Genomic DNA, 24,124 nt, shown 5'->3' with positions numbered 1-24,124 from the left:
CTGCTGCATGTTTCCACTGGGGAGTCATATGGACGGGCTCCGCCATTCCTCACCCTAGATATCTACCCCATTTGTTTTCGGACATTCCTTTCATATCAAATTGTTAACATTTCAGTTCAGACTTTCTGTTCCTGCCGCCATTACAGTCCCCGCAGGGGTTGTCAGGCTGCTTATATATGCCTGATCCTGTACGTCAGCATTAACCAGACATATTAGTAGAAACTTTAACATCTTGACAGTTCATTGGCATGAAGAAATATTCTAAGCAGCAATGAAGGACTGAGTTTTGCCTCTAGTAATAGTGTTTCCTTGTTCCAGCTTTAGTTAAAGGGGTTCTCCAATACTAGGATATTGAGGACCTATGGGGGGTCCAACATCTGTGACCCTCAGCAATAAGCAGCTTGGATGAGCACTGCGACACCTTCACTGCTCATTAGTCACAGCGCCATACTTTGTATAGTGGCCTTGTTTGGTATTGCAGTTCGGCTTCATTCACTCGAATGGGACTGAGCTGCACCCAGGCTCTGTGATAAATGAATGTGATGTAACTGATCTATGAACTGAAAGCATCGCTTCTGCTTAAGGCTAAGGCCCCACAGGCCGGAACCGCCGCACTAAAGCGCTGCAGGAACAACCGCGGTGTGAACGCTTTGCGGTTCTTCCCACAGCGAGTTTTCCTCTGCGGACCTTCTGTTATAATTATATCTATGGGAAAGCTGCCGATGTTTTCGTAGATATAATTGACATGCTGCGACTTTCAAAACAGCAACGGTTTTGGAAATCGCAGCGTGTTTGCGCTGCAATTTTATTTTCCCGCAAAGTGGGCATGGGATTCGCATGAATCCCATCCACTTTGCAAGGACTGTGCAACCCCGCATTTTTTGCCGCGGCATTTCTGGCCCCGGCCTAAATAAGTTTTAATTTCTGAGTGGTCCCATGTGGTGGATCCCCACCGATTGATTGATTGACTTATTCTAAGGATGGGAATTCCCGAGAAGCCTTTCAAAGGTGATGTCCCAACATTCACACTTGTCGCGATACCACAAGACCGGTAGTAAGTCTCAAACCTCCTGGGACCTACACTGATCACTAATATGGGGGTCCAGTGTTCCCCTGTTTGGAGTGGCGGTATGTGGTCACTCCATTCACCTATGTGATACTGTTGACATGCTGAGCTCTGTAGTCCGCTTCTTCCTGGCAGTCCTATAGAGAAGAATAAAGACCCCTGTTCTCAGGATCAGTGAGGGTTCCTGTAGTTCACACTTCTTACTAGTTCTGTGGATTGGATTTGGGAAAGGGGTTGTTTAGGATGAGATGAAAGTGACCAGGGCACATGTCCTTGCGCTGTGTCTGGTACAGCAGGTCGGAGTCATTTGCAAAAATATGATGGTCATGTGTCCCCTCATCCCACCTGTTATGTTCCTGTGGCACAAAGACGACAAGCTTGTCCTAGGAGGAGAGGTGGCTCTCTATTGGGGTTATTGGAACTGCTGAGCATGCTGCCTTGGTTTGCCATATGGCCTTTAGAGGACCCCCACTCTCCTACGATATGGGTTCCTCTTCTCTGGCATCCACTTATCAGCCCCTTTTAGCAGCCAGCACCTTGGTGTCTGTAACCCACCGATCAATATGACGCTGCTCCGAAAATATAAAGGTGATAAATCATGCAAGAGGATGGCAGAAACACAGCCGTAATAAATATATATGACTGGTTCCAAGGCCTGATATATGAGAGGTTCTGTATTTTGTAATGTGCGGTTTTGGTTTTCTGGTGTCAGTAAGTGTTTGGTACGGCAGCTTCTGTTCTTCAGTGGCTGAGCCAAGTCTTCATTGCAGCCATTTAACACTTGGCCTCGTCGCCATGCATCTCTTAAGGACCCATTTATAGGATACGGGTGTCTGATAGCAATGTCACCCTGTTAGTGGAGTGTAGAGAATTCCCTATAGGGGAGATCACCCTCATTCCGGATCTCTGATCGCCTTTTTTGCAGCGATTAATATATCTGTCATCAATCATTTTGCTAATTTTCTTGGGGAATTTTCTGAGCAGCCTGTAAAAGATGACTTCATATAAACAGGCTTTTATTGCGTTCCTGATGACATGTTGCAAAACTAGGTGATGACTTACATTTTTATAGATCTGTTGACTATTGTATGCCTATTAGTACTAGATTATAATGACTTAATTTGGCTGTGCAAGTGTAAAGCTGGCCATAGAAGCCTTTAGCAGATCTAGGTAAATTTAGTTAAATCTGCTAAGAATTTGATGTCTCTTGTGGTCATATACACAGAAATAAGATCCAGATTCTATAAAGATCAGCTGAATCTGCAAAAAAATATCTTGTGTTTGGCTAGCTTAAATGGTCACTAATAGAACATGCGATTCCGGACCAAAATGTAATGCACTTTATTATAAAATGTTGCTCTTTTCTGCCTGAAAAACCTCTCTAAGTTGCTGCCACTAGGTGTCTCTCTTCTAGCTAATTTGACGTAGGGATGTGTTTAGCTGCATCATAACATGGATTTGCAGTACTCTGTCCCTGAATATCCTTAGACTTTTCTCAACTATTTGTTTGCTATTTTACAATTACAGTATTCCTGGCAGAATCACATATAAAGAAACCAGTAGTAGTCATTGAAATAATGGATGGGTAGACGGGTAATATAGATAGTGATGTGTCAGTACAGGGATAATGCACACAGTGACGTCACAGTAATGTGATATAGTGCAGCGACATTGCGGTGCTGCGATAATATAGGCAGTGATAGTACAGGAATAAAGCAAACGGTAGTGTCACAATACAGGGTTAATAGACTGTGATATCACATCAGAGCGATAATGTTCACCTTGATGTCATAGTACAGGGATGATGCACATATGATGTCACTGTAAAGAGACACTACATATAGTGATGGCATAGCACAGTGATAATATACACAGTGACGTCACAGTAATGTGATGCAATACAGCAAAGACAGTATAGGGATAGTACAGAAATAAAGCATACTGTAGTGTCACAGTAGCGGGGCATTGCATGCAGTGATGTCACAGGAATAATATGCAGTGATATCTTATTATAGGGATTGTAGACTCGGTGATGTCATAGTACAGGTAAAGAGCAGATGTATGGTATGACATCATAGTGGGAATAAAAGCATGCAGATATAATGAATACACATAATCTGTAAACTGTTTTGCTGCAGAGAAGAGACAATGCACACAGCATAGACTATGGGCCTCGTAGTAAAACCATCGTCCTTGGTCATCACTTACTGCGATATTGTAAAATCCATACACTTCTATTACATGCTGCGCGTCAGCCTGTAATAGAACTACACTGATGACAAGCCTGGGAGCCTTCAGTAGTCTCAGAGCTGTCATAGTAATGGATTGCCGCCCTGGATCTCTGGGAAATGGCGATCGTCACCAACATGGCGGCACCCGTGAGCTGCCAGTGAACAGATAATATAGTGTAGACGGCTATGACGGGCACTCGGCTCCTAAGAGGCAGCCATGTTTAAAGACCCGACATCTACCGCTCTAGTATGGCGGATGTTGGCAAAGGGTTAAATGTCCCTGGTCAGTTGCCATGTGTACACTGAATTTTAATAATTTGGGATTATCGTTTTTTTTTTTTTTTTTTTCTGGGGGGAAAAATGCTTAAGCCATTAAGACGTCTAAGACCAGTCGGAAGGATTGAATCACTTCTAATATTTTCATGAATTTATTTTCTGGAAGGAATTGGACGGTGCGCCTAGTTTGTGGTATTGGGAATAGAGTGGATGGAGAAAGCAGGAGCTGTTAATCTGTCTGAGACACCTGAGGTTGTAAAGTCTGCGCATTGACTGTGCCCTTTTGCAACCAGACGGGAGGTTTAAAGATTCCCTTCCCTAATGGTTTTACAAGAACCATTTTCTAATTAAATGATTGAATTCACAGAGGAAGCCTCTTACAGGAGCACCTAACAGGAAGCACATCGGAAAACGCTTCGCTTCTTAAACGCGGATGTCGTTAATATGCCTTAACCCTTACTATTCCCACATGTGCTTCGAGGAGGAGGGGGGGAGATTTCTGATAAGTTGTCCTCATCAGGTCACTGAACATACACAATATATACATGTGCGTCCTTTATCTATAATCAGTAATTTCCGTAACAACGGGGCAGAAACGCGAAACGCTCATCCGAACACTGTGCTGCTTCAGGTTTGCTTGGGCAGCGGAACAAGGCGGTGTAGGGAATCCAAGAAAGGATAACAGTCCATACACTGGCAAACCGTTCTCTAAAGCTGCCCATACACGTTACATACACAGCTATTCCTTTCTGATACTTTGATTCACGTGCATGCTCGGTTCAACAGAATGTGTATGTGGTCTTTGTTTCTGAGGTTCTTTGAGCCGACTGTTCACATGGGAACCAAAAGATTGGGCTTGTTAAAATCCGACATGGTGGTTCAGTGGTTGGCACTGCAGCCTTGCAGCGCTGGAGTCCTGGGTTCAAATCTGCAAGGAGATTGTATGTTCTCCCCGTGTTTGCGTGGATTTCCTCCCATTCTACAAAAGACATACTGATAGGAAAAAAAAATGTACATTGTGATCCCTATATGGGACTCACAATCTACAAAAAAAAAAAAAAAAAAAAATCTGACATCCCCAAACCTGAAGCTGTAGGGTTAATGATTAGAAATGATTGCTTAACATTCGGCAGACTCTGTATAAATCAATAGTACAGGCGGCAAAAGAAACCTTTTCTAATATATCGTACCAAGAGAAAAGGCTTCCCTCCTCCGCTTTCATTCTCTTCTCTCTTCTCCCTTCCCCTCTTGACCTGACATTCACTCTGAAAATTCTGCTGAATCTGTCTTGGTATTCGGAGACAGGCTGCTATCTTCCAGAGGAATTAGTTTACATGTTCCTATAGAAGTCTATGGAGAGGAAAGGTTGAAAAAGAAAGAATAAAGAGAAGGAGCCAAGTACTTCGCTTTATTTTTCCCTGAGATATTTTATTAAAAAAATGTAACTCTCGAGATGTCTTGTATGGCAGAAAGTATAGTAGCGGCCTACGTCCGATGGAGCGCTCTAGTATATATTCAGTATGTCTTTGGAGTAGTGGAGCTTAGGAGGGGGCCGAGGAGACCTCCAGAGGACCTTTTGTGTAAACAAGCTCACGTTGCTCCACGGAAACTTCTTTATATAATAGCCGAGCATTACGTCAGAATTTTTCTTCTTTCAATAGAGGAAATGGAGAAACCTCTTGAAGGTTAAATATTTAGGAATGACACACTCGTGTATGTAATGTGTTAAGGGTATTTCCATTTGTGGTGTGGAAGACAAAATAACATTGCCTGTGGTCCGAGGTTATTCATGTCCCCGTGAAAGATTACTAGAAGTCTATATAGCCGTCTTATAATGGGGCTGGGTATCTGGTCACAGGGACACAGATTTGTGCAGTCAACGACAGTGGTTCCCAAACTTTCTGAAAGATAGGTCCACTTTTGGGCCAGAATATTTTTTTCGCGACTATTTTACTAGCTTTACTATACTTAGCCCTGTCCAAAAGATAAGGTCCCTGTAAAATCAAAAACCTCACCCGTATTCTACCGTCTGCTTTTCATCTGTATCTTGATCCTTATTCCACTGTACCCACTATATCTTCTGAATACCCTGAATTTTATAAATTTCTTAAGTAAAATATTCTTGTCCGGGACTAAGTAAGTGAAGTCACTTGTCCTGTCTCCCAGGTCCGTGGTTATAGCAATGCTGTGTAAACAATGGGAGGAATAAGGTCACATAGCAAGAAAACAAAGCAGAATTTGTAAAGCAATATATTTAGGAAGAGTCTTCAATTTACATAAGCTACCAATATAGATAAGATCCTTGAGATGGGACAACCCCTTAGTAGTCCTGAATTTTACAGGATTGTCCTGAATTTTCAATAATTATTCTTGCATATTTGGTATGTTCCAACCCGAAAAAGTGACAATGCTTGTGAAAACTCCACCTATAAGTGGCTGTTCCTGAGTGGGTTTATGCCTCCATAAACAAGGCTTCAAGATGTACACTTATTGATAGGCAAACCCATGGACTCTTATGATCTGGGGTCATCAGATCCTATTATTTTACACGTATCCAATGTGTGTGGAGATCACAGGACTCCTTAGAAATGTCCAGCTCCTGATCTCTACTTCGTTGCTGAGTATTATAGGGGAAATTTAAAGGGATTCTACCATTAAAATCGAATTTTTTGTCCCTAACACGTAGGAATAGCCTTAAGAAAGGCTCCTACCTCAAGATGTCTTTTCAGCACCGCCATTCCGTAGAAATCCCAGTTTTTGCCAGTATGCAAATGAGTTGTCTCGCAGCACTGGGGGCGTCCCCAATGCTGCGAGAGAACTCTCCAGCGCAGCCTCCATCTTCTTCAGGAACGTGTCTTCTTCCGGGGGTTGGTTTCAAACTTCTAGGCCTCGGGCCTAGAACAAAGCTGACTGCGCATGGCCGCTGGCCACAAGAAAGTGGCCGCTTACACAGTATTGTAAGCGGCTATTCTCTTGTGGCCGGCAGGCATGCACAGTCCGTCGCCCGAGGCCTAGAAATTTTAAGTCACCGCCGGAAGAAGACGCGAAGAAGATGGAGGCGGCGCTGGAGAGTTTTCTTGCCGCATTGGGGACTACCCAGCGCTGTGTGAGTACTGGGGCCTGCCCCCAGTGCTGCGAGAGAACTGATTTACATACCGCCGAAAACCGGGATTTCTACGGAATGGCAGCGTGGAGAAGATATCTAAAGGTAGGGGACGAATAGCCTTTAAGTCTATTCCTACGTTTTAGGGACAAAAAAAAAATCGATTTTAATGGTAGAATCCCTTTAATTCTTGTTGCATAATATGTAGATGGATGTATTTGCTATTTTTTGTGTATAATGGGTCAGAATGAGAATAATCTAGGATAATGTGATGATGGGCTGTAAAATGACAATTTCTTCTGATATGACTTTTCCCCTTCAGTAACTGGTAGCTCTTAGAGTCTAGACCATAAATTCCATTGGAAGACTGCCCCTATTGGCCAGACATAAGGGAAAATTGCTGAATGTCTGATCCTCTCAGGCTGGAACTTCTGGCGTATGTTAAAACGTATTTATAATCCATCAATAATTGATTTTATTATGCTCACAATTTGTGTTCCACATAAAAACTAATAGGGGCACCTATTGGATAGAGCGGCTTTAGAGTGCTCCATAAGTAACTTCAGAGTGGAGCGTAATTGATTTGGCAAGGATGTAGTAGTGTTCCTATAGCTTGAGGAATATACACATGGGTGCGCTACTAGATTTACATTACTAAGTCTTTGAGACTTTATGTAACAGTCTTAGGATTTGAGACCCTGCCTTCTTCTTATAAGGACGTTTTCGTTTTGTCTGACAGGTAACAATTGTTTAAACAAGGTTCCAAATGGGTAAAAAATACATAAAAGAATCAGTACTCCCTTCGTTGCCCCGCTGATATTGTTCCCTGATTCCCTGCTGGTCTCCACTTCCTGGTTCCTCTTGACACACAGGAAATGATTGTTGAGCCAATCACTGGCTGCATAAGGGACCCGCCTAAGCCAGTGATTGGCTGAGCAGTCACTTCCTGTGTGCTGAACGGGACTCGAAAGTAGAGACCAGCCGGGGAAGAGGCATATTCTAAAAGTAGTGATGGGGTATTGGTGAGATGTCTTCGTTTTTTGTTTTTGTTGTTTTTTTCTTTTAACCCGTGAAAGGCCAGGATTAGGATCTAGCAGATTGGATGTCCTCCCACTGGCCATGCCTGCATGCATCTTCTAATAAAGGGGTTGTGTCCTTAACACAACCCCCTTTTAAAATGAATCCAGTGTGTCTAGCCCCCAGCGTTCAGCTGTTATTGCTGGGGGGAGAGCTCCATCTGGCTATACATTTCGTCTGCAGCGGTCATTAGCGTTACGTGCTAGCTCATAGACGGGGGTCCTGAGTAGAGAACCCCCCCCCCACTATTGCATCCATATGCTCTGATAAGACCTATGCAAGGGGATAGTCACCGTGAGACAAACCATACCAAAAACAGCTTGGACCTATTGCGAAATAGGGGAAAATATAGAAAATGACATTAGCCGCCATTGTCGCAGCAGCCACAAGGGCATCCAATGCTTGCGCATCCTATTGGTGTCGTTACATTGACACGTTAGAGTGAAGGAATTAAGACCATAATGACACAGTTAATTACATATTAATTAGGAAATACTAATCCGCTGGCAAGTCAACCGTCCTGGAAGACAGCCCAGATGTATAAACCTTGCTGTGTATGTTTGGCTGAGTGTGCACCGCTGCAGTGGCGTTTTGTGATTTTTTTTTAATCAAAAGGAATTAAAAAATTTTATTTATTTTTTTCCTTTTCATGCAGATTTTCCAGTTAGTGAATTTTAACAAACGACCGGGAAGGATTAGTGTAAAACCGATCAACTTCGCCGTGATCCTGAAGCTGTCCAACGTGAACCTGCAGGAGAAAGTTTTCAGGGTAAGTGATTCTCTTTTGTATTTAGTGTGTAATAGGGGGATGACCAAAAAAAATGTATTGAGACACATGAAAAATGGTAGCATGACCGTACACGTTAGTGGAGTGTATCATGTTGTACATGCAGTCCAGTCTATAGGCAGCATGTTATAGAGCAGGAGGAGCGGAGTAGATTCATATACACGGGTGGATGGTCCTACTCCTAGCCATAGAAAGGGCTGGGAGTTAGTTGAATAAATGAATCTTTTGCTACAAAACGATAAAAGTTGAAACCTCTTTTCGAGTGACGCTGCGGAATCTGCGGCGTGATGGAGCAGGATGCTTACGTTTTCAGCGTCCTGCTTCCTCCTCCTCCAAATCCCATTGAGGGCGGAATTTGGCTCTAATTTTGAGGTTGAATCCATACCCTATTATGAAGAAAGTGTCCTTTATTACATTCTCCTAGTGGTATGTGTCATAATATACCCAGCTTTTTCATTTTATTCCATTTATATAACGCCCTCATAACCCTACGAGAACCGAGAAGCGTAGCTTTAGACGGACTCTCTCCATAGCTTCTTAGACACTGCTTATTACACCAATCCTCAGGTAGGTGTCAGGGATCACTTATTTCGGCCTCCTGTCACTTCGGAGGTCATGTTGTGATGCAGTTCAGCTCTGGTACAGGTGATGACAAGTTCCTTTTATACACTTGACATGAGCACGGTTGGGGGTGACTTCTCCATCTGTCATCACGTATATGCCTCCCTTTGTACAGGACTGTTGTGCCGCCTTAATATTTTATTATCTTATTGGTATTTGTTTGCCCACTCCTTATTCTGTATGCCACTAAATGTCAGATATTAAGAGTTCATTAAGTAAATGATCTCGGTTAAATGTCTGGGTCTTCTCGGCTATTAAGTCTCTGGGAGGAGAAATGATGCATCTATAGCCATGAATCCGACAATGATCTCGACAAAACTGTTCTTTGTGTTCTTGCTTGTAGGACGGGCTCATTGAGCAGATTTACGACCTGACATTAGAATATGTGCGCACCCAGGCCCACAGCATTGGCTTCCCTGAACTGGTGCTTCCCTTCATTATACAGGTAGGATGGATCCTTGCACATGGACTATAAAATGATCAATGTTTATTTGTCATTGCTCCGTTATCACTTCTGAGGTCATCGGGTTGGATGGGATTCTTGTTGGTTTTAGAAGTGGTTTCCTCATCACCTTTTATCTTAGGCTACTGTGGAGTGGCTGAGGTGCAGATTTACACCAATGGGTTCCACAACCCTCGATGTAGGTCATCAGTGTCCGATCTGTTGGCATCTGCCCCCACACAGATCAGCTGTTTGGCAATTGCTGGGTGCCAGAGCTGCTGTAGCGGACGGGGAGCGTGTGCAGGCTCCTCTATTCAAGTAGTAGGAGTCGAGATGCAGGTCCACAGCGCCACCACTGTGTGATAGACAGGACTGCAGCTCTGCGCCTATAGCTTGGATAGTAGTAGACTACTTCCGCTCCCTGCCCACTACTATAACTCCTGGAACCCAGAGGCGGTCGTAACGGCTGATCTACGCGGGTTCTGGGTCTCTGATCCCCACCTGTGGATAGTTCATTAATATGAAGTCCGCCTTAGCAGCGCTTTGAACAGAAATTTCATGGAGTTTTCCTTATCTACGGGAAAGCCACCAGTGTTTCCGTAGCTATAATTGACATGCTTCAAATTTCGAAACCGCAACGTGGGCATGAGATGCATGGATCGCATGAATCCCATCCACTTTAGAAGTACTGTAAAATGCCACGATTTTTCCCGCGGAGTTTCCACTGCGGGCAAATTGCAGCGTTTCTAGCCCATGCGCCCCCTGGCCTTAATGGCCACATCGTTCTGCGAGTAAAACTGCATGGACATTAACAATTTATCAAAAATCATCACTTTATGGTAAAACCTCTATATAGCCGCAGTCATGGTTGCTGCTGCCTTCCCAGACCCCTGGCATCTGAAGTTGTCATCTGCAAAGCATGGGACATGTAAACGGGACAACGTTTATGACGTCCATGTTTTTAGTAGCGCATATAGACACGGGTTGTCCTTCGGGTCAACTCTTGGAGACGCCCTGGAAGAGAACATTATCCATGAAAGATGGTGGAGAAGACATTTGGGTGATTACATTTATAATAGATATGGGCTTGCTGGTCCTGGGTTGGAATCCTGGTGGGATTCGATCCCAGGACTCCAGCGCTGCAAGGCTGCAGTGCTAACCACTGAGCCACCGTGTTGCCCCCATAGCGCTGGGCTATAATTTGCCCCGGGCCACCGCCCCTGCTCTTTCCTTACGTTGCCTATTATTCACTTGTTTACTGGCTGAGCTGTTTACTGAGACATTGGGTTCACGTATTTTATTTTTCCCCCCCCGTTCTTAGATATTTAATATCTTTCCTTTTCTGACCTGATTCTTGAAGGATAGCATTCTCCTTGTAAGAGTAGCGTCTCCTAGATGAAGTGATGGCTTTTAGACCAGCGCACGCATAGAAAGCCACAGAAGTCAATCCTTAAACCATAAAATCATGAAGATGGTTCAGCTGTTTTGTAGCTTGGAAGCCGCTACTTCAGAGTTCACTGAGGCTACGTTTGCAGTCAAGATATATAGGCATGAGGCTAGGCTTTGCTGAAAACATTAAATTATTTGTAGCCTATCAAGAGACAGATTAATAGTCCATGTGGAGGCTTTGTAATATATCCCAGATGCACGTTGCGTTTCTCAGTTAATCATCTTTAGCCCTGTCTTGCTGATCTCCTGTGCTAGAAGTGCGTGAGCTGTCCTCAGTTACAGGTGTTCTGTGCACACCGCGTTGCACACAATTCACATTGCCGGCTAAGCAGTTGTATTTTTTTTTTTTTTCCCTCCTTCGTTTTCCATCCTGGCCATAAATCAGCAGACTAGAATTTACTTTTCCTTAATGCGATATGGCTTCTGTGCCAAATGCAAGCCTTGTTATTGAAGCCGTATTGCCCATTGGTCAGGGCAGGATTAAACCTCATTTATGTAAAGTTCTGCACATTGCCTGAATTTATTTGCACAAAAGATGGAGTTCTTGTAGCCTAAACATTGGGCCATATACAGAGGAAATTGATCCCTGTTGCCATATGTGGACTAACACACCATGCCAACAGTTGTGTAACGCAGCAGGAGGGGCGCCTGCCATATTATACTACTGTTATAGAAGTATCCACATCCTGTAAACCTATATGCCTTATAACACTGTGAATACATTGCATTTCTAAGGGTAGCTTCCGTTTCGGTCATCCGTCACAGGATGACAGCAACGGACGTTAAACGACAGATAGATGAGAGGGGTGGTGGATCTCCTGGCCTGGGTCGTCCTGTCCCGATCTCTCCCGAGGTTTGCTTATTTGGCGTACTGGAGGAAGACGTGGCAGCATCACGTCCGGATTTTTCTCCGGGAGTGTCTATTCCATGCCAGGAAGGCCATTGCCCTCCGATGGAAGGCCCCACAGTCTCCGTCGGTATCTCAATGGAGGAAACTGGTCAATTCGATCCTCCCATTTAATCAGATTATATATAAAGGTAGGGGCTGCCCCCAGAAATTTACTAAGGTTTGGAGAGAGTGGTGGTGCTTCCCCTGTTACCCAATAGTCTGCCCCCTCACTGTGCTCGGCCTTGGACGCCTTTACGTCTTAAGAAGGGTCGTCTGTTAGATGGATCCGTGGCCCCTGGTGTTGGTATAACTTATGACTGCTGACACTGTACTCCAGAGCTGCATTCGCAATTCTGTCAACAGGCATAATGCTCTTAGACTAGTGCTCCCTTTATGATGAGCAGATCACTTTATAGAAGGTAAGGGTCTAATCACTGGGACCCTCGATGTCATGAGAACCGGTTTCCATGTACCTCCATTTCTATATAGCAAGAACTGTACATGAGCGCTGTTGCTCCATTCATATCTATGGAAAAGTCCAGTGCTGTACCCTATTTCTTCTCAGCAGTCCTGTATACATAAATGAAACTGCACACACGTGTTACTGTTGCCCCATTCATTTGGGGGTACACAGGACCCCCATTCTCCAATACTATGAAGGACTCTCCAGTGATCAAACACCTATCCCCTTTCTCTTCTCCTTTTGGTATACAAAAAACGAAATCTTAGTTTCTGACCCCAGACAGGCAAATGCACTACAGTTCAGAGATATAGCCAGCTGGTTGTTCCTGTCACAGAGGGGTATAACATGAAGCCCCAGGCTCAGTGTAAACTCTCCCAACAATTATGTATAGTTCCCTCATCCATTTCGGGAAGGCACTCCGTATGGGGACCCTACGGCTCCTAGCCCTGGCTGCCTCGGTCTTCACCCTCCTCTTTGGTTTAGATTTTACACTGCACGTCCTGCATTTTGTGCAGATTTTTGTGAACCCCGTTCCTATGCATTGTATTATAAATTGTGGATTTTTGTTTCAAAATACTCGCCTATTACCAGCTCACTGACTCGAAACCCACTTGTGTTGACATCGAATACCTAGTCATATACCTAGCCATATGTGTCCCTAGTCTGGCCACGATGGGTCCAGGAATTTGACCCTGTGTAACGAGATCTAAAGCCCTTCTATGCCAAGTCTTTTGTGATATATTGCAAACACGCAGCATGCTAACAACACAGAAGGTGTCTGCGGACACCCGGCCTAGGTGAGGCGTCCATATACATTTGGTCTGTATATAGTGATGTTACATCGCATGGCTGTAATACCGTAAGTGTCATCATTCTGTTTGTCCCATTGTTACGTTCCCGACTATTTTTACATGCACGCTAAGACCTTCGTCAGACGGCTGTAATTAAACCTGCTGCGGACAAATGGAGCCGGAGAGGTGTGCGTCCATAGGTGGCTTGTGTGGGTGTGAGTTGATGCATAGCCTTAGAGAGAACAGAGTGTGTGTGTGCGAGCATCATTGGCAGCCTGACAGCTTCTATCCAGATAATCGCCGGCTGGCGCGGCTCTTGGGTGATGCGCTCTTTCTGTCTCGGTGACATGCACTTTCCCCCCCGTGCTGGGAGAAAAAGAGCGAGGCGGCAGAGTTGTTTTGGCAGACTGCAAATCCCAGCTCCGGAGCGGCGTGTAGCTATTAGTCTCTCTTTATTAACTCTTAACTCCCAAGCAATAGAATCGGTTGCGCAGTCATTTCAACCCTAGAATTTCTGGTAGGTCCAGCAACTCGGGGGTTACCAGCAGCGGTTTGGATGCTTGTCAGAGATCTGTTTTCGTGTTGGGAGGCGGCAAACACTCCCAGCATTTCTATTTTCAGCGTGCAGCTGCGAGGGTTTCAGGATGTTTTAGTAACTGCGGGTCAGTCATCCCATATTAATTATGGCAAAGTTTGCCGAACAGCCCGCCGCTCCGAAAGATGGCCTCTCGTTGACAATTATCTTACTTCCGTCCTGTTTGGACTCGGGTGGCTGAGACAAACAACTTCTAAAAGGGCAGTTTTCTCAATCTAGCAAATTAGGTTCTCCGTTCCCCCCCCCTCCTTCTGTTTAACCCTTGCTGCCTATTAGCAACCAAGGCTGAGGCCTAGGATAAACTGTGCGGGCCCTGAAAACTGGATAGACACATGACACTGTCCAAGGCGAGCCAGATGTAGTGCGCCGCGGGTCACACACAAAAAGATTAGGCTGCAGAGCCTTCGCAGCTGACGTTAGCACGGAAATTTGGAAACCTGCCCCCTTGTTCCCCTCCTTTTTCTCATGCGTCATCCATTAGACCACACGTTGACACGTAGGAGACCCCCAGGCTGTCTGCGGCTCAGGGCTCTGTTAGCAGTTACCCTCCCCTATCCCTGCCCGATCCCAGATGTGTACGCAGAGAAAACTCCAAGAGGGGAACTGGGAACAGAGCCCGCAGTCTCCTGCCATAGGGGTTTCTCTTAGCACGGCTGCAGATGTGCAAACAGCCGCTCTGTGCTTTGTGGCGCAGCCGCCTCAGGGTGTGTACCGAGATTGGGGTTTGCGCCAAAGTTTAGGGATTAGCTAAATTATCCAAAGCTTTTTTAACTTGTCTTTTTGGAAAATAATTTTCGCGTCATGGTAATTTAATTAGGGGTCTGGAAAGGTCGTGCTGTGACTCAATGTGTCCTCTGATGCAGGAGACTTCAGCCCTGGTCTGCAGGCTAAGAGGAGAACTTTATATACAGATATGTAGATGTATACGGTCCTGGGCAAAGGAAAACTGCAGCAAAGAAGTATTAGAAGTTTATTTTTTGTCACTTAAAATAAAATGATAAAAGAATTCAATATATGGAATATTCTATTAGACTTTCTATTAAAGGGGTTCAATCAGTAAAATGCTATTTTTTGTCCCTAACACGTAGGAATAGCCTTAAGAAAGGCTATTCTTCTCCTACCTTTAGAGGTCTTCTCCGTGCCGCCGCTCAGTAGAAATTCCGGTTTCCTTCTTTTATGCCAATTAGTTCTCTCGCAGCACTGGGGGCGGGCCTCAGCAGTCAAACAGCACTGGGGGCGTCCCCAATACTGCGAGAGAACTCCCCAGCGCCCACCTCTATCTTCGTCTGGAACGGCCTCTCCCTGCGCTGGCTTCAAACTTCTAGGCATGCGCAGTCAGCTCTGCCGTCAGGCCTCGGGCAGAGCGGTCTGCACATGCCCGCGTCAATTCTCCTCTGGCCGCTTACACAGTAAATTAGTGTAAGTGGCCATTTTCTTGCGGCTGCTTACACAATAAGCTGGGGTAAGCAGCGACAAGAAAATGGCTGCGGGCACGCACAGTCGGCTCTACCCGAGGCCTAATGGCAGAGCAGACTGCGCAAGCCCAGAAGGTTGAAGCCAGCACCAGAAGATGATGTGGGGAGAGGCTGTTCCAGAAGAAGATGGAGGCGGCGCTGGAGATTTCTCTCGCAGCATTGGGGACGCCTCCAGTGCTGCGAGAAAACTCATTTACATACAGACGAAAACCCGGATTTCTACCGAACGGCGGCGCGGAGAAGACATCTAAAGGTAGGAGAAGAATAGCAGCCTATTCCTGCGTATTAGGGACAAAAAAAAATTGCATTTTAATGATAGAATCTCTTTAAAGAGGTTGTCCAGGAATTGGAGCAACTCACCCATATGGGGGCCAGGAGAGGTGCAAATAATGTCCCTGGCACTCCATTATCTGCCAACAGTGTCCGTTCGTTCTCTTGCTGGAAGTCTGCTGCCCCATGTGACTATGGAGAGCGCTCACAGCAGTCACTGAAGATGGACCGGTGACGTCACTGACATATGTTACCAGTTACGGATTGGTCTCAGTGGTCACATGGGACACAACTTTGGGCAACAAAGGGACTAACGTTGGCTCACTACAACAACCTAGGTTCATTAAGTTTGCATCCACCATCTATAACATGACCTAATGGTTTTCTTCTATCTTTGCCCCTCTAGTTGAGATCCTTCTTGAAGGACTGTAAAGTGTCCAATTACTGCAAACCCATGCGCCAACTCCTGGAGAAGATCCAAGAGAATTCATCCTACATAACCAGCAAGAGGCAGAAGTGCACCTTTGGGGTGTCTGACAGAGAAGCTGTGGTAAGTACCGGTCCGGGACACATTACACGCCATAAACCTTTCCTTCTCCCACAATGCACCACACCAGTACTTTAGAGCTGCGCGGTGAGGCGGTGTCCTGCATCGCAAATTTTGGCTTTGATGGATAAATTATCATATTTTCACCAAAATCTTAAGTAATTATTAATTTATCACTCCTTTGATAAACTGACTGGTATATGGCGTGGTTTTTCTCCACAAATGTGTCCACCTGAGTCCGCATGTGTTAGCCGTCATAAACTCACCTGTAGTTTTGATCTGTATATTATCCGTTTTTATGGATCGCATACAGATCTCTTTGTTTCTATGGCTCCCTACATTTGTCCATAGTTTTCACAGGACTATAGAAATGAGCCAAAACACATGGCGCAGATCCTATACCTGTCCGGGTTTGCAGCTCAATCCATTCATTCGTGTATAGTTCCATGAAAAGCAAGGATGATATTTGGCTGCCAATAAGTGCGCCTTGTGCTCAGCTTTCACGGACCCGTACACTGCTTGTGGTCACATGCAGGAACCTTAAGTGCATATATTCCTGTGCAGTTAATGTATTTTTCACCAAATTAGCTGGAGAAGTTTGCTCTTTACTGCCACCTATTGGAAAGTTACCTTATAAGTCAATGTCTGACCCTTTATCAGGCCTGATATGTGGCTTAGGATATAATCCAGCCCAGAATCTTGTCCATAAGGGAAAAACCTCTATATGCAGACCGCTGTTTCTTGTTTTTGTGCAGAGCAGGGTGCAAAACAGCAGGGCGGTCGGACATTGACTAATGTGGTAGCTATTCAGTAGGTGGCACTAGAGAGCTAGCTGTTGTGCATACCCTTTTACCCTGACTACCTATGCCAACTTGGCATCTCCAGAGAGGCGCTACCCCTAAACCCCCTGCAATAAGACTGTAATAATTACATAGCAATTCTGCACATAGCATATGTAGAATTTGGGACTCATTTGCTGTGTAGGAATACGTGGCTTAAAATTCTGCCACAGTGTAAGGCTGGTCTTACATGACCATAGTTTAAGACCGCAAATGGTCCGCAATGAGGGTTTTCAATTGCGGACACATTATATTCAATGCGGCCTCTTACACCACCCGATATTTTATCCGTGGTGTGCCGGGCCGCAACCGAGGTCCGCACTTTATAAAACATGTCCGTAATTCACGGCACTGCACAGACTCGCCCATAGAACTCTATGGGCGAGTGCGGCAGGTCACGGACGTCTGCGGAGTCTGTTAATGATCAGCAATTAGTGTTACTGATCAGTAACTTGCGGACCGTAAAATCATTACAGTCGTGTAAGACCAGCCTAAGTACGCCCTTTCAGGGTTCAGGGAAGGGAATACAGATATGCTTGCTGTAACTGAGGCACAGAAAAATCTCTTTTGAAAAATACTAGGGCCATATGCTACATTTCTCTTTCCTGTGTTTTTATACACAGTGAGACGGGTATGATTATAAAGACTTTTGATCAACAGGATCAAAACGCAACTTAACCAGTTACATATGTAGCGGATAGCAGCGTCTACTACAGGGGACACTGGCTATGCATCTGTACCATCATCCATGTATAGTATAGTCACCCTATAATGTGCTACAGCTATGCGTGACCTTCTGTCCTTTAGTAACTGTCATGCGACCTCCCTCCCTGTGTCCCCCCCCCCCTCCAGCCCCGGACCCTCACGTCGTCGCTGGTAAGACCTCCCATGCATTACACTGCAGTACATTGCAGGCACCTCTGTCTCCTAAGGGAGCAGATAAATCTTGATAATTAGCATTGTGTTGTTTGCTGGCTGACGGAGCCTGATCTCCTCTGCAACCCTAGAACAGCACGCACGGATGTAATGCCTTCATAAATATTTTAATGGCAGACTGCTGGTAATATAAATCAGGGGGCTGGGAGTGCCAGAAGCCGTCCGTAGACACTCTGGCACCACCTCGCAGGGACAGAGGCAACGGGAAAGTGTCAGATCAGAGACACCCACGTGTTGTGGTCTCTGCAGCAGGATGAAGTAGTGCTGGGGAATTGCAGGTGGTGCCACTAAGTAAGAAGACTTATTTGGTCTGCATGGCTCTAGCCGTACATAATAGATGGTCCGGGCTTTGTCCTCTGCGTTAAGATGTGATTAATTAATGGGAATAAAACTGCTTAGGCATTTTGCATACAGACACAATGTGCTCACGCTTCTTACCAAGGTGGAGACTGCTGCCGCCGAGCTGTATGTCCTGTGATGCCGTCTACCTAGGCCTCGTAGGAATTGTAAAAGGGCTTACGGATTTAGCCAATAAAGCTTTATTCATTGCGTAATGACAAGTTGTACAACTTTTATGGTATACTTTCCTGATCAATCCTTGTTTGCAAGGTCTCTGCTTGCCGTCATCTAAAGGGATTGGTCCATTACAGACACTTCTCCCCATCCTGGCAGCGCCATTGTTATAGGGCTGCCAGGACTACAACCTCCAGCAGATCCATTGAAGTAAGCATGCTAACATTTCCTTCACAGGGAGGATTTCGGGGGGCTCCTGATCGCTGGAGGACCCAGCGGTTGGACCACCAGTGTTGTACCCTTTATCCCCTATCCTGTGTCTGTAATGGGACAACTCCTATAGTAGGGACACACATTGTTTTCTTATAGCAGATAAGCTTCTGCCCTGGTTATGTGACGTATAGGTGCAATGCTCAAATTTGGCTGGACTGACCAACTATGTAATGACTGTGGGGGTGTCCTGACTCTACCCTGACAGAAGGGGGTAGAAGAACTGGGTTTAGCTTCAAGAAGTGGCCTATTACCATCTCCATATTGAGGATGGCAATTAGAATGGTGTTTCGTGGAACCAGTAGGTGGCGCTACTTTGGCTATGAACGTGTTAGCTGTGTGGTCTTGCAGACTCCACCTCCAGCCTGTCACAGATAATACGTCCAGAGCCTTGGTATTTTTGGGTGTTGAGATATTGGCTAATTGTGGTCCCCCTACATACGACCCTAACCCTTACCCTCCTGGTTTGGGGTGGATACAGCAGGTGGTACCTCATACTAACAGCCACAGAAAGCAGCGCCACCTACAGGATCCACGTCATACTAGACCACTCCATTGTAGCACCTACCTATTAAAGAGACTTGCACGCTTGGTGAGCAGGGTGTGAATGCATATAGGGAATTTGGGGGTCACCCAGGTTCCCAGACCTCTAATATATGTGTGAGTTATGGCTGACTTGTACATTTGACCTTCTTGCTCAGCTCCCGTTATAATTGGTTATGTCCCTTTAAGTCTTGTTTTGCTCCCCCGTGCCTCATTACCTCTTGTACACCTCCTGTGGTGCTTACGCATGTGCAGTCTAGTCTGGCGGAAATCCTGGGGCTTCCAGTTGTCAGATGACGTCAAGCGCACCCGTGAGCACTAGTGAATACTCGCACCAGGGAATGTAAGATCTCCAAGGGCTTCATTATAGCAAGGAAGCGAGAGAGGAGTCCGTGTGTGGCGGTAATACTCTCCGACTCCAGAAGCTCTCTCCGCACAGCTGATCACTACTACTGCCGGAATGGATATCTATATATTGTATTATACCATTATATATTGTATTATTGTATTCTACTATATCATTTCCAATTGAAGATGTTATCTGACTTTGTGTCTTTAAAGGGATTGTCCAGCCACGTCATTAAAACAACTGATCCTATTGCATTGTAGAACCGACTGGGTTTTCGGGCCTTTATTGTATTACACTGCGGTCATCCTCATACCTATGTGATGTCAGGAGTGTGTTCTCTCCACTGAAATATTCATGTCACCATGCACAGACCTTACAAGCTCGGAGTCCTTGTATTGTGCCTCCCTATAGTGCGGGGCGTACAGGCCTCATAAATGGTGGCTGCGGTCTGCTGCAGAGGCCCTGTGATATCTATACATTGTGCTGTTGGGCTCCTCTGTGTTTGAGACGTCTTGACCCTGGTAATATACTTCAGATCTGGCCAAGAGCTATTCCTCTAGACGTGGCTGAGTGTGCATATCTTTTTGGCTCAAAAAACCACAGCAAGGGGGCAGCGCGGTGGCTCAGTGGTTATCACTGCAGACTTGCAGCGCTGGAGTCCTGGGTTCAAATCCTGCCAAGGGCAACATCTGCAAGGAGTTTGTATGTTCTCCCTGTGTTTATGTGGATTTCCTCCATAGTCCAAAGACGTACGGATAGGAAAAAAAAGTACATTGTGAGCTCTATATGGGGCTCATAATCTACATTTTAACAAAAAAAAAAAAAAAAAACACAGCAAAAACCAAAACAAAAAAGCATCTTTACTGCAACCTAAAGGCGTTTCCCAAGACGTCAATGTTAATGACCTATTCCAAAAGATAGGTTATCAATATCAGATTGGTCGGGGTGCGACTTCGGCAAGCACTGCAGCTTTTTCATTGTTCTGTACACCATGTAGTGGCGGTGCCTGGTACTGCGGCTCAGGCCTGGTCACTTCCAAGGAGAAGAGAGCATTTTTCTCTATTATCTATGACAAAGTTTCTCTCATTCGCTTGTACTGTAGAGTGACGTGAAGGTTGTTGAAAGCAAATTGACTATTAAACATGGGTGGACGGTGTCATATTAATCATAGGTTTTTGTATTTTTCTTTTTTTGTTTTTCAGCTTAAATGGGAAAAACAGACAAAGGAAGAGGGAACTCCACTGACCAAGTATTACACCACCTGGAAGAAACTCCGGGAGAAGGAAATTCAGCTGGAGATAAGCGGCAAAGAGCGGGTAAGCATTCATACTCCAGGACGCCATATAGCAGGGGTAGGCAACTGTTGTAAAACTACAACTCCCAGCATGCATGCTTGCTCTGCCGTTCTTTGAACCCCCATGGAAGTGAATGGAGCATGCTGGGAGTTGTAGTTTCACAGCAGCTGGAGGTTGCTGACCCCTGCCATATACTACTACTTGTCTTCCCAGCACCTATAGGTCCATGCATAGTAGGACATCGCCATGTGGTTATGTTGTATAGGTATTGTGGGTATTAGTAACGTTAGGATATGGCCACCTAGTTCCCCGTTGGTTTGCAAATTTGCTGGAAACATTAAGGCACTGGGTCCTACTGTGTCACCTTGGTGGGATATCCGGGTATTCCGATTTCCCATCCCAGTCAGTTATAAGTCCTGTCCAGCGCTCGCTCCCCTGTGTTTTGGACATGTGAGGTTCTGGCTGCAGCCATCGAGGGATTTCCACTGCAGGGTTACGTGGTGCGGTTCCAGCTTCCTGGCAGAAGGATTGAGTTCAGGTTGGTCACTGGGCATTATGTGTCTTTGTGGGTTTGTGTTTGGACACCATTCTCGGAGGAGTTAAGAGCTTGGCTGTATCCCCTACATGACTCTGTCATGGGATTTCAGCGCTTATTTACATAATGCTAATCCATTGCAGGAGCCGACGGCTCAAGGGATTAAAGGAGTATAAATCCTGGCCGTGCCTCGGTGTTCTTGGTGTGGCCAGCAGGCGGCAGTGTTCGCTCTCTCTGAGGAGAGCCATAGAAAGTTGTGCAAGGAAACGGCGGCACATCAATAGTGCTCTGTGTTGTATGGGATAGGAGGAAGATATATGGTGGACTGCAGAAACCAGCATGCAAGATACATAAAAATACATTAGTGAAGAGATTTCCACGTTTGCCCATCTTAGCATTTACTTAATTTTTGCAAATTTTGCAGTACAGTGATGTCTCTAGTCTGGATATCATTTCATAATAGCAATCGCTTACTATACTATAATCCCTTCTACTGGTAGCAGCCAGGCGTCGTGAACGGAGAGCAAGGCATCTGTAGGAACTTCACTTTCCCCATAGTTCTTGACTTACTATTTTAATCAGAAGTTTATGTCTTTTGGCTTTCCAGACCGTGCCTTATAGCCGGACTGTATATAACACCATATTGTGGAACAGTCAGTTGTGCAATTCCCTTACCAGACATTAATACTGCTTGTAACCCTTCTATTTTGTCCATGAGAATATAGATAGTCCAGATCTAATCTGTGGCCTGTAGTAAAACAACGCTACTATGCTCATATTGAACACGTCCGCTATGTCTCTAGGGTCAGCAATGGTAAGAATGGCACAGAAAATGCAAAAAAAACCTCTCCTCCTTTCCTTTATCCTATTTTGTCTCGTATTACAGTAAACTGAGGATGATTTAAAAAGGACCCTTTCACCACCTACACCAACTCTTTCCGTCTTTCAGTAGGTGGCGCTGCACTGTTTCCGATGCATTTGGAATCTTTTCTGTAATCCCCACCCTTCCTGAGCAATCAGTGCTGTTAGTTTTAATACAGTTATGTTCTCTACTGTCAAGTGGGTGGTCCTTGTCCATAATTGTGCTAAAGTAACAGCCATGATTGCTCAGGGGTGGTGAGAGTAAAAAATGCATTGGGTGGTGTTCTGCATGTTCCAGGAGACCAACCATATCCCTGTCCTGTATTTGGCTGTGAGACAACTGCCTGGGGCAGGAGCCTCCCTGCTGTGCCCTGTCTGCAGTAGGCCCAACATTGTGCACACTAGCGCTGGAAACTCTGTCTTTCCGGTCCACTGGGGGGCGCCAATGAATGAGAGCCCAACCGCTAAAACAGTAGTCACCTGCAGATCCCATAAAGTGTAATGGGGTGTGCATGGTTTCCGACGGTTTTATACTGAAAACTCCTCCGTTCTCTCTGACCATTTTCAGTAGAATCCACAGCTGAGGTCTCTGATGGAGATGCGAACCTAGTCCGCACTTTGTTTCAATGCCTCACCCCCTCTATCCAGTGATGGACCACCTCAAAAACTGATTAACCCCTTAATCCTCTGCAGGATTTTTACACCTCTGTTTGGGACAGGGCATCTATTTCTTGCTTGCTTTTAATTTTCGGATTCAGTCTCGCTTTAGTTGCAACCCAAAGATTTCAGGTTTGTGCCATCAATGGTGAAGACTGGCAGACTCTTTTCGGCGCCCGACCAGCCTTCGCTTTATCTATATTTTATTCTGTAACCTTATTGGCCCGTCATCAAGCAAAATAGCAGCTTGTCACGAGGGAGGGAGGATCGTTCACTTTTTCCGCAGCCATCAGCAGGCGTGGAGATACGAATGTTTTTATCACCTGCTCCGTCCTAACCCCTCTCTCTGCGTCAGCGTTCCAGTCCATGCTATTTGTACATGCTGTGCTGATGGAGTGGGAGCTGCGAACACTCGAGGAGCCGAACGGAAACATACCAGAGAAAAACATGTCTATTAATAAATTGGCGCTCCTATCTCCCACTTTTGTGGAAATATTCAGATTTCAGGTGATATTTTTCTCCTATTCTCCCGATGTAAAACTGTACGGTGACGTGACGCGGGTCCTGATATGGACCAGACCTGTCCGGTCACCTGAATGTCCATCAAAGGCAAATCCTCTCTTTATATGGGAAGAAACTGTATATACAAAGTGGATCTCGTAGCTTATACACCCCCATTATACGAAGGCTGTAAGAACAGTCAACACCTCTCGCCCAAAAACTCTGCAGCCGTCCAAGCGACCGCATTTTGTAATGGATTGTTATATATTGATCGGTTATTGGATGTTCGTTGTCAGTGGCCGTTCAATAAAGAGATCAATTATTAATGATTTATTAGAAAACCGCGGCTGCTTGTACGGCCGAATCGAAGGGGGAATGACATCCGCCACGTATCACCTTAACCCTATTCAGGAAGAGCTGGTTCCTGTAAATAGGGAGAGAGTCTTTTTGGCCTCCATCAGGCCGCACTTTCTTATATAGAGGCACCCGACGGGCGACGTATGTCTTCCTGACCTTTACTAACCACAAAGTATTCAGACATGCTGTGCACAGGGCTGATATCTAAAGCGTACGGTAAGTTCACACTACTGTTACTGATATCTGTTACTCTCCTCTGTCGTAGGATAAGGGCAATGGACATTAAGCGCAGTAGAGTAATGGATGCAGATGGAGCCTCCTCTGTCTGGCGTCTGTTCCCATAGACTTTAATGTAAAATCACAACCGAAGCGGTCTTCCATCATGT

The 24,124-nt window shown here is 45.4% G+C and overlaps 1 protein-coding gene across 1 annotated transcript in view; it reads left to right on the top strand.

Annotated features, from left to right (window-relative positions):
• Positions 1–24,124, top strand: part of NOC2L (NOC2 like nucleolar associated transcriptional repressor) — a 54,335-nt gene that overhangs the window by 18,755 nt on the left and 11,456 nt on the right. Inside the window, exons 13-16 of the mRNA XM_075279671.1 lie at positions 8,409–8,522; positions 9,505–9,606; positions 15,942–16,085; positions 20,735–20,848. Coding sequence (XP_075135772.1) covers positions 8,409–8,522; positions 9,505–9,606; positions 15,942–16,085; positions 20,735–20,848 — 474 coding nt within the window. The remainder of the gene's footprint in view (positions 1–8,408; positions 8,523–9,504; positions 9,607–15,941; positions 16,086–20,734; positions 20,849–24,124) is intronic.

The sequence above is a fragment of the Leptodactylus fuscus genome, chromosome 6, assembly GCF_031893055.1.
Source record: "Leptodactylus fuscus isolate aLepFus1 chromosome 6, aLepFus1.hap2, whole genome shotgun sequence".
Taxonomy (NCBI): Eukaryota; Metazoa; Chordata; class Amphibia; order Anura; family Leptodactylidae; genus Leptodactylus; species Leptodactylus fuscus.
The sequence above is the reverse complement of the archived record's forward strand: the minus strand, read 5'-3'. Positions and strand labels throughout refer to the sequence as shown.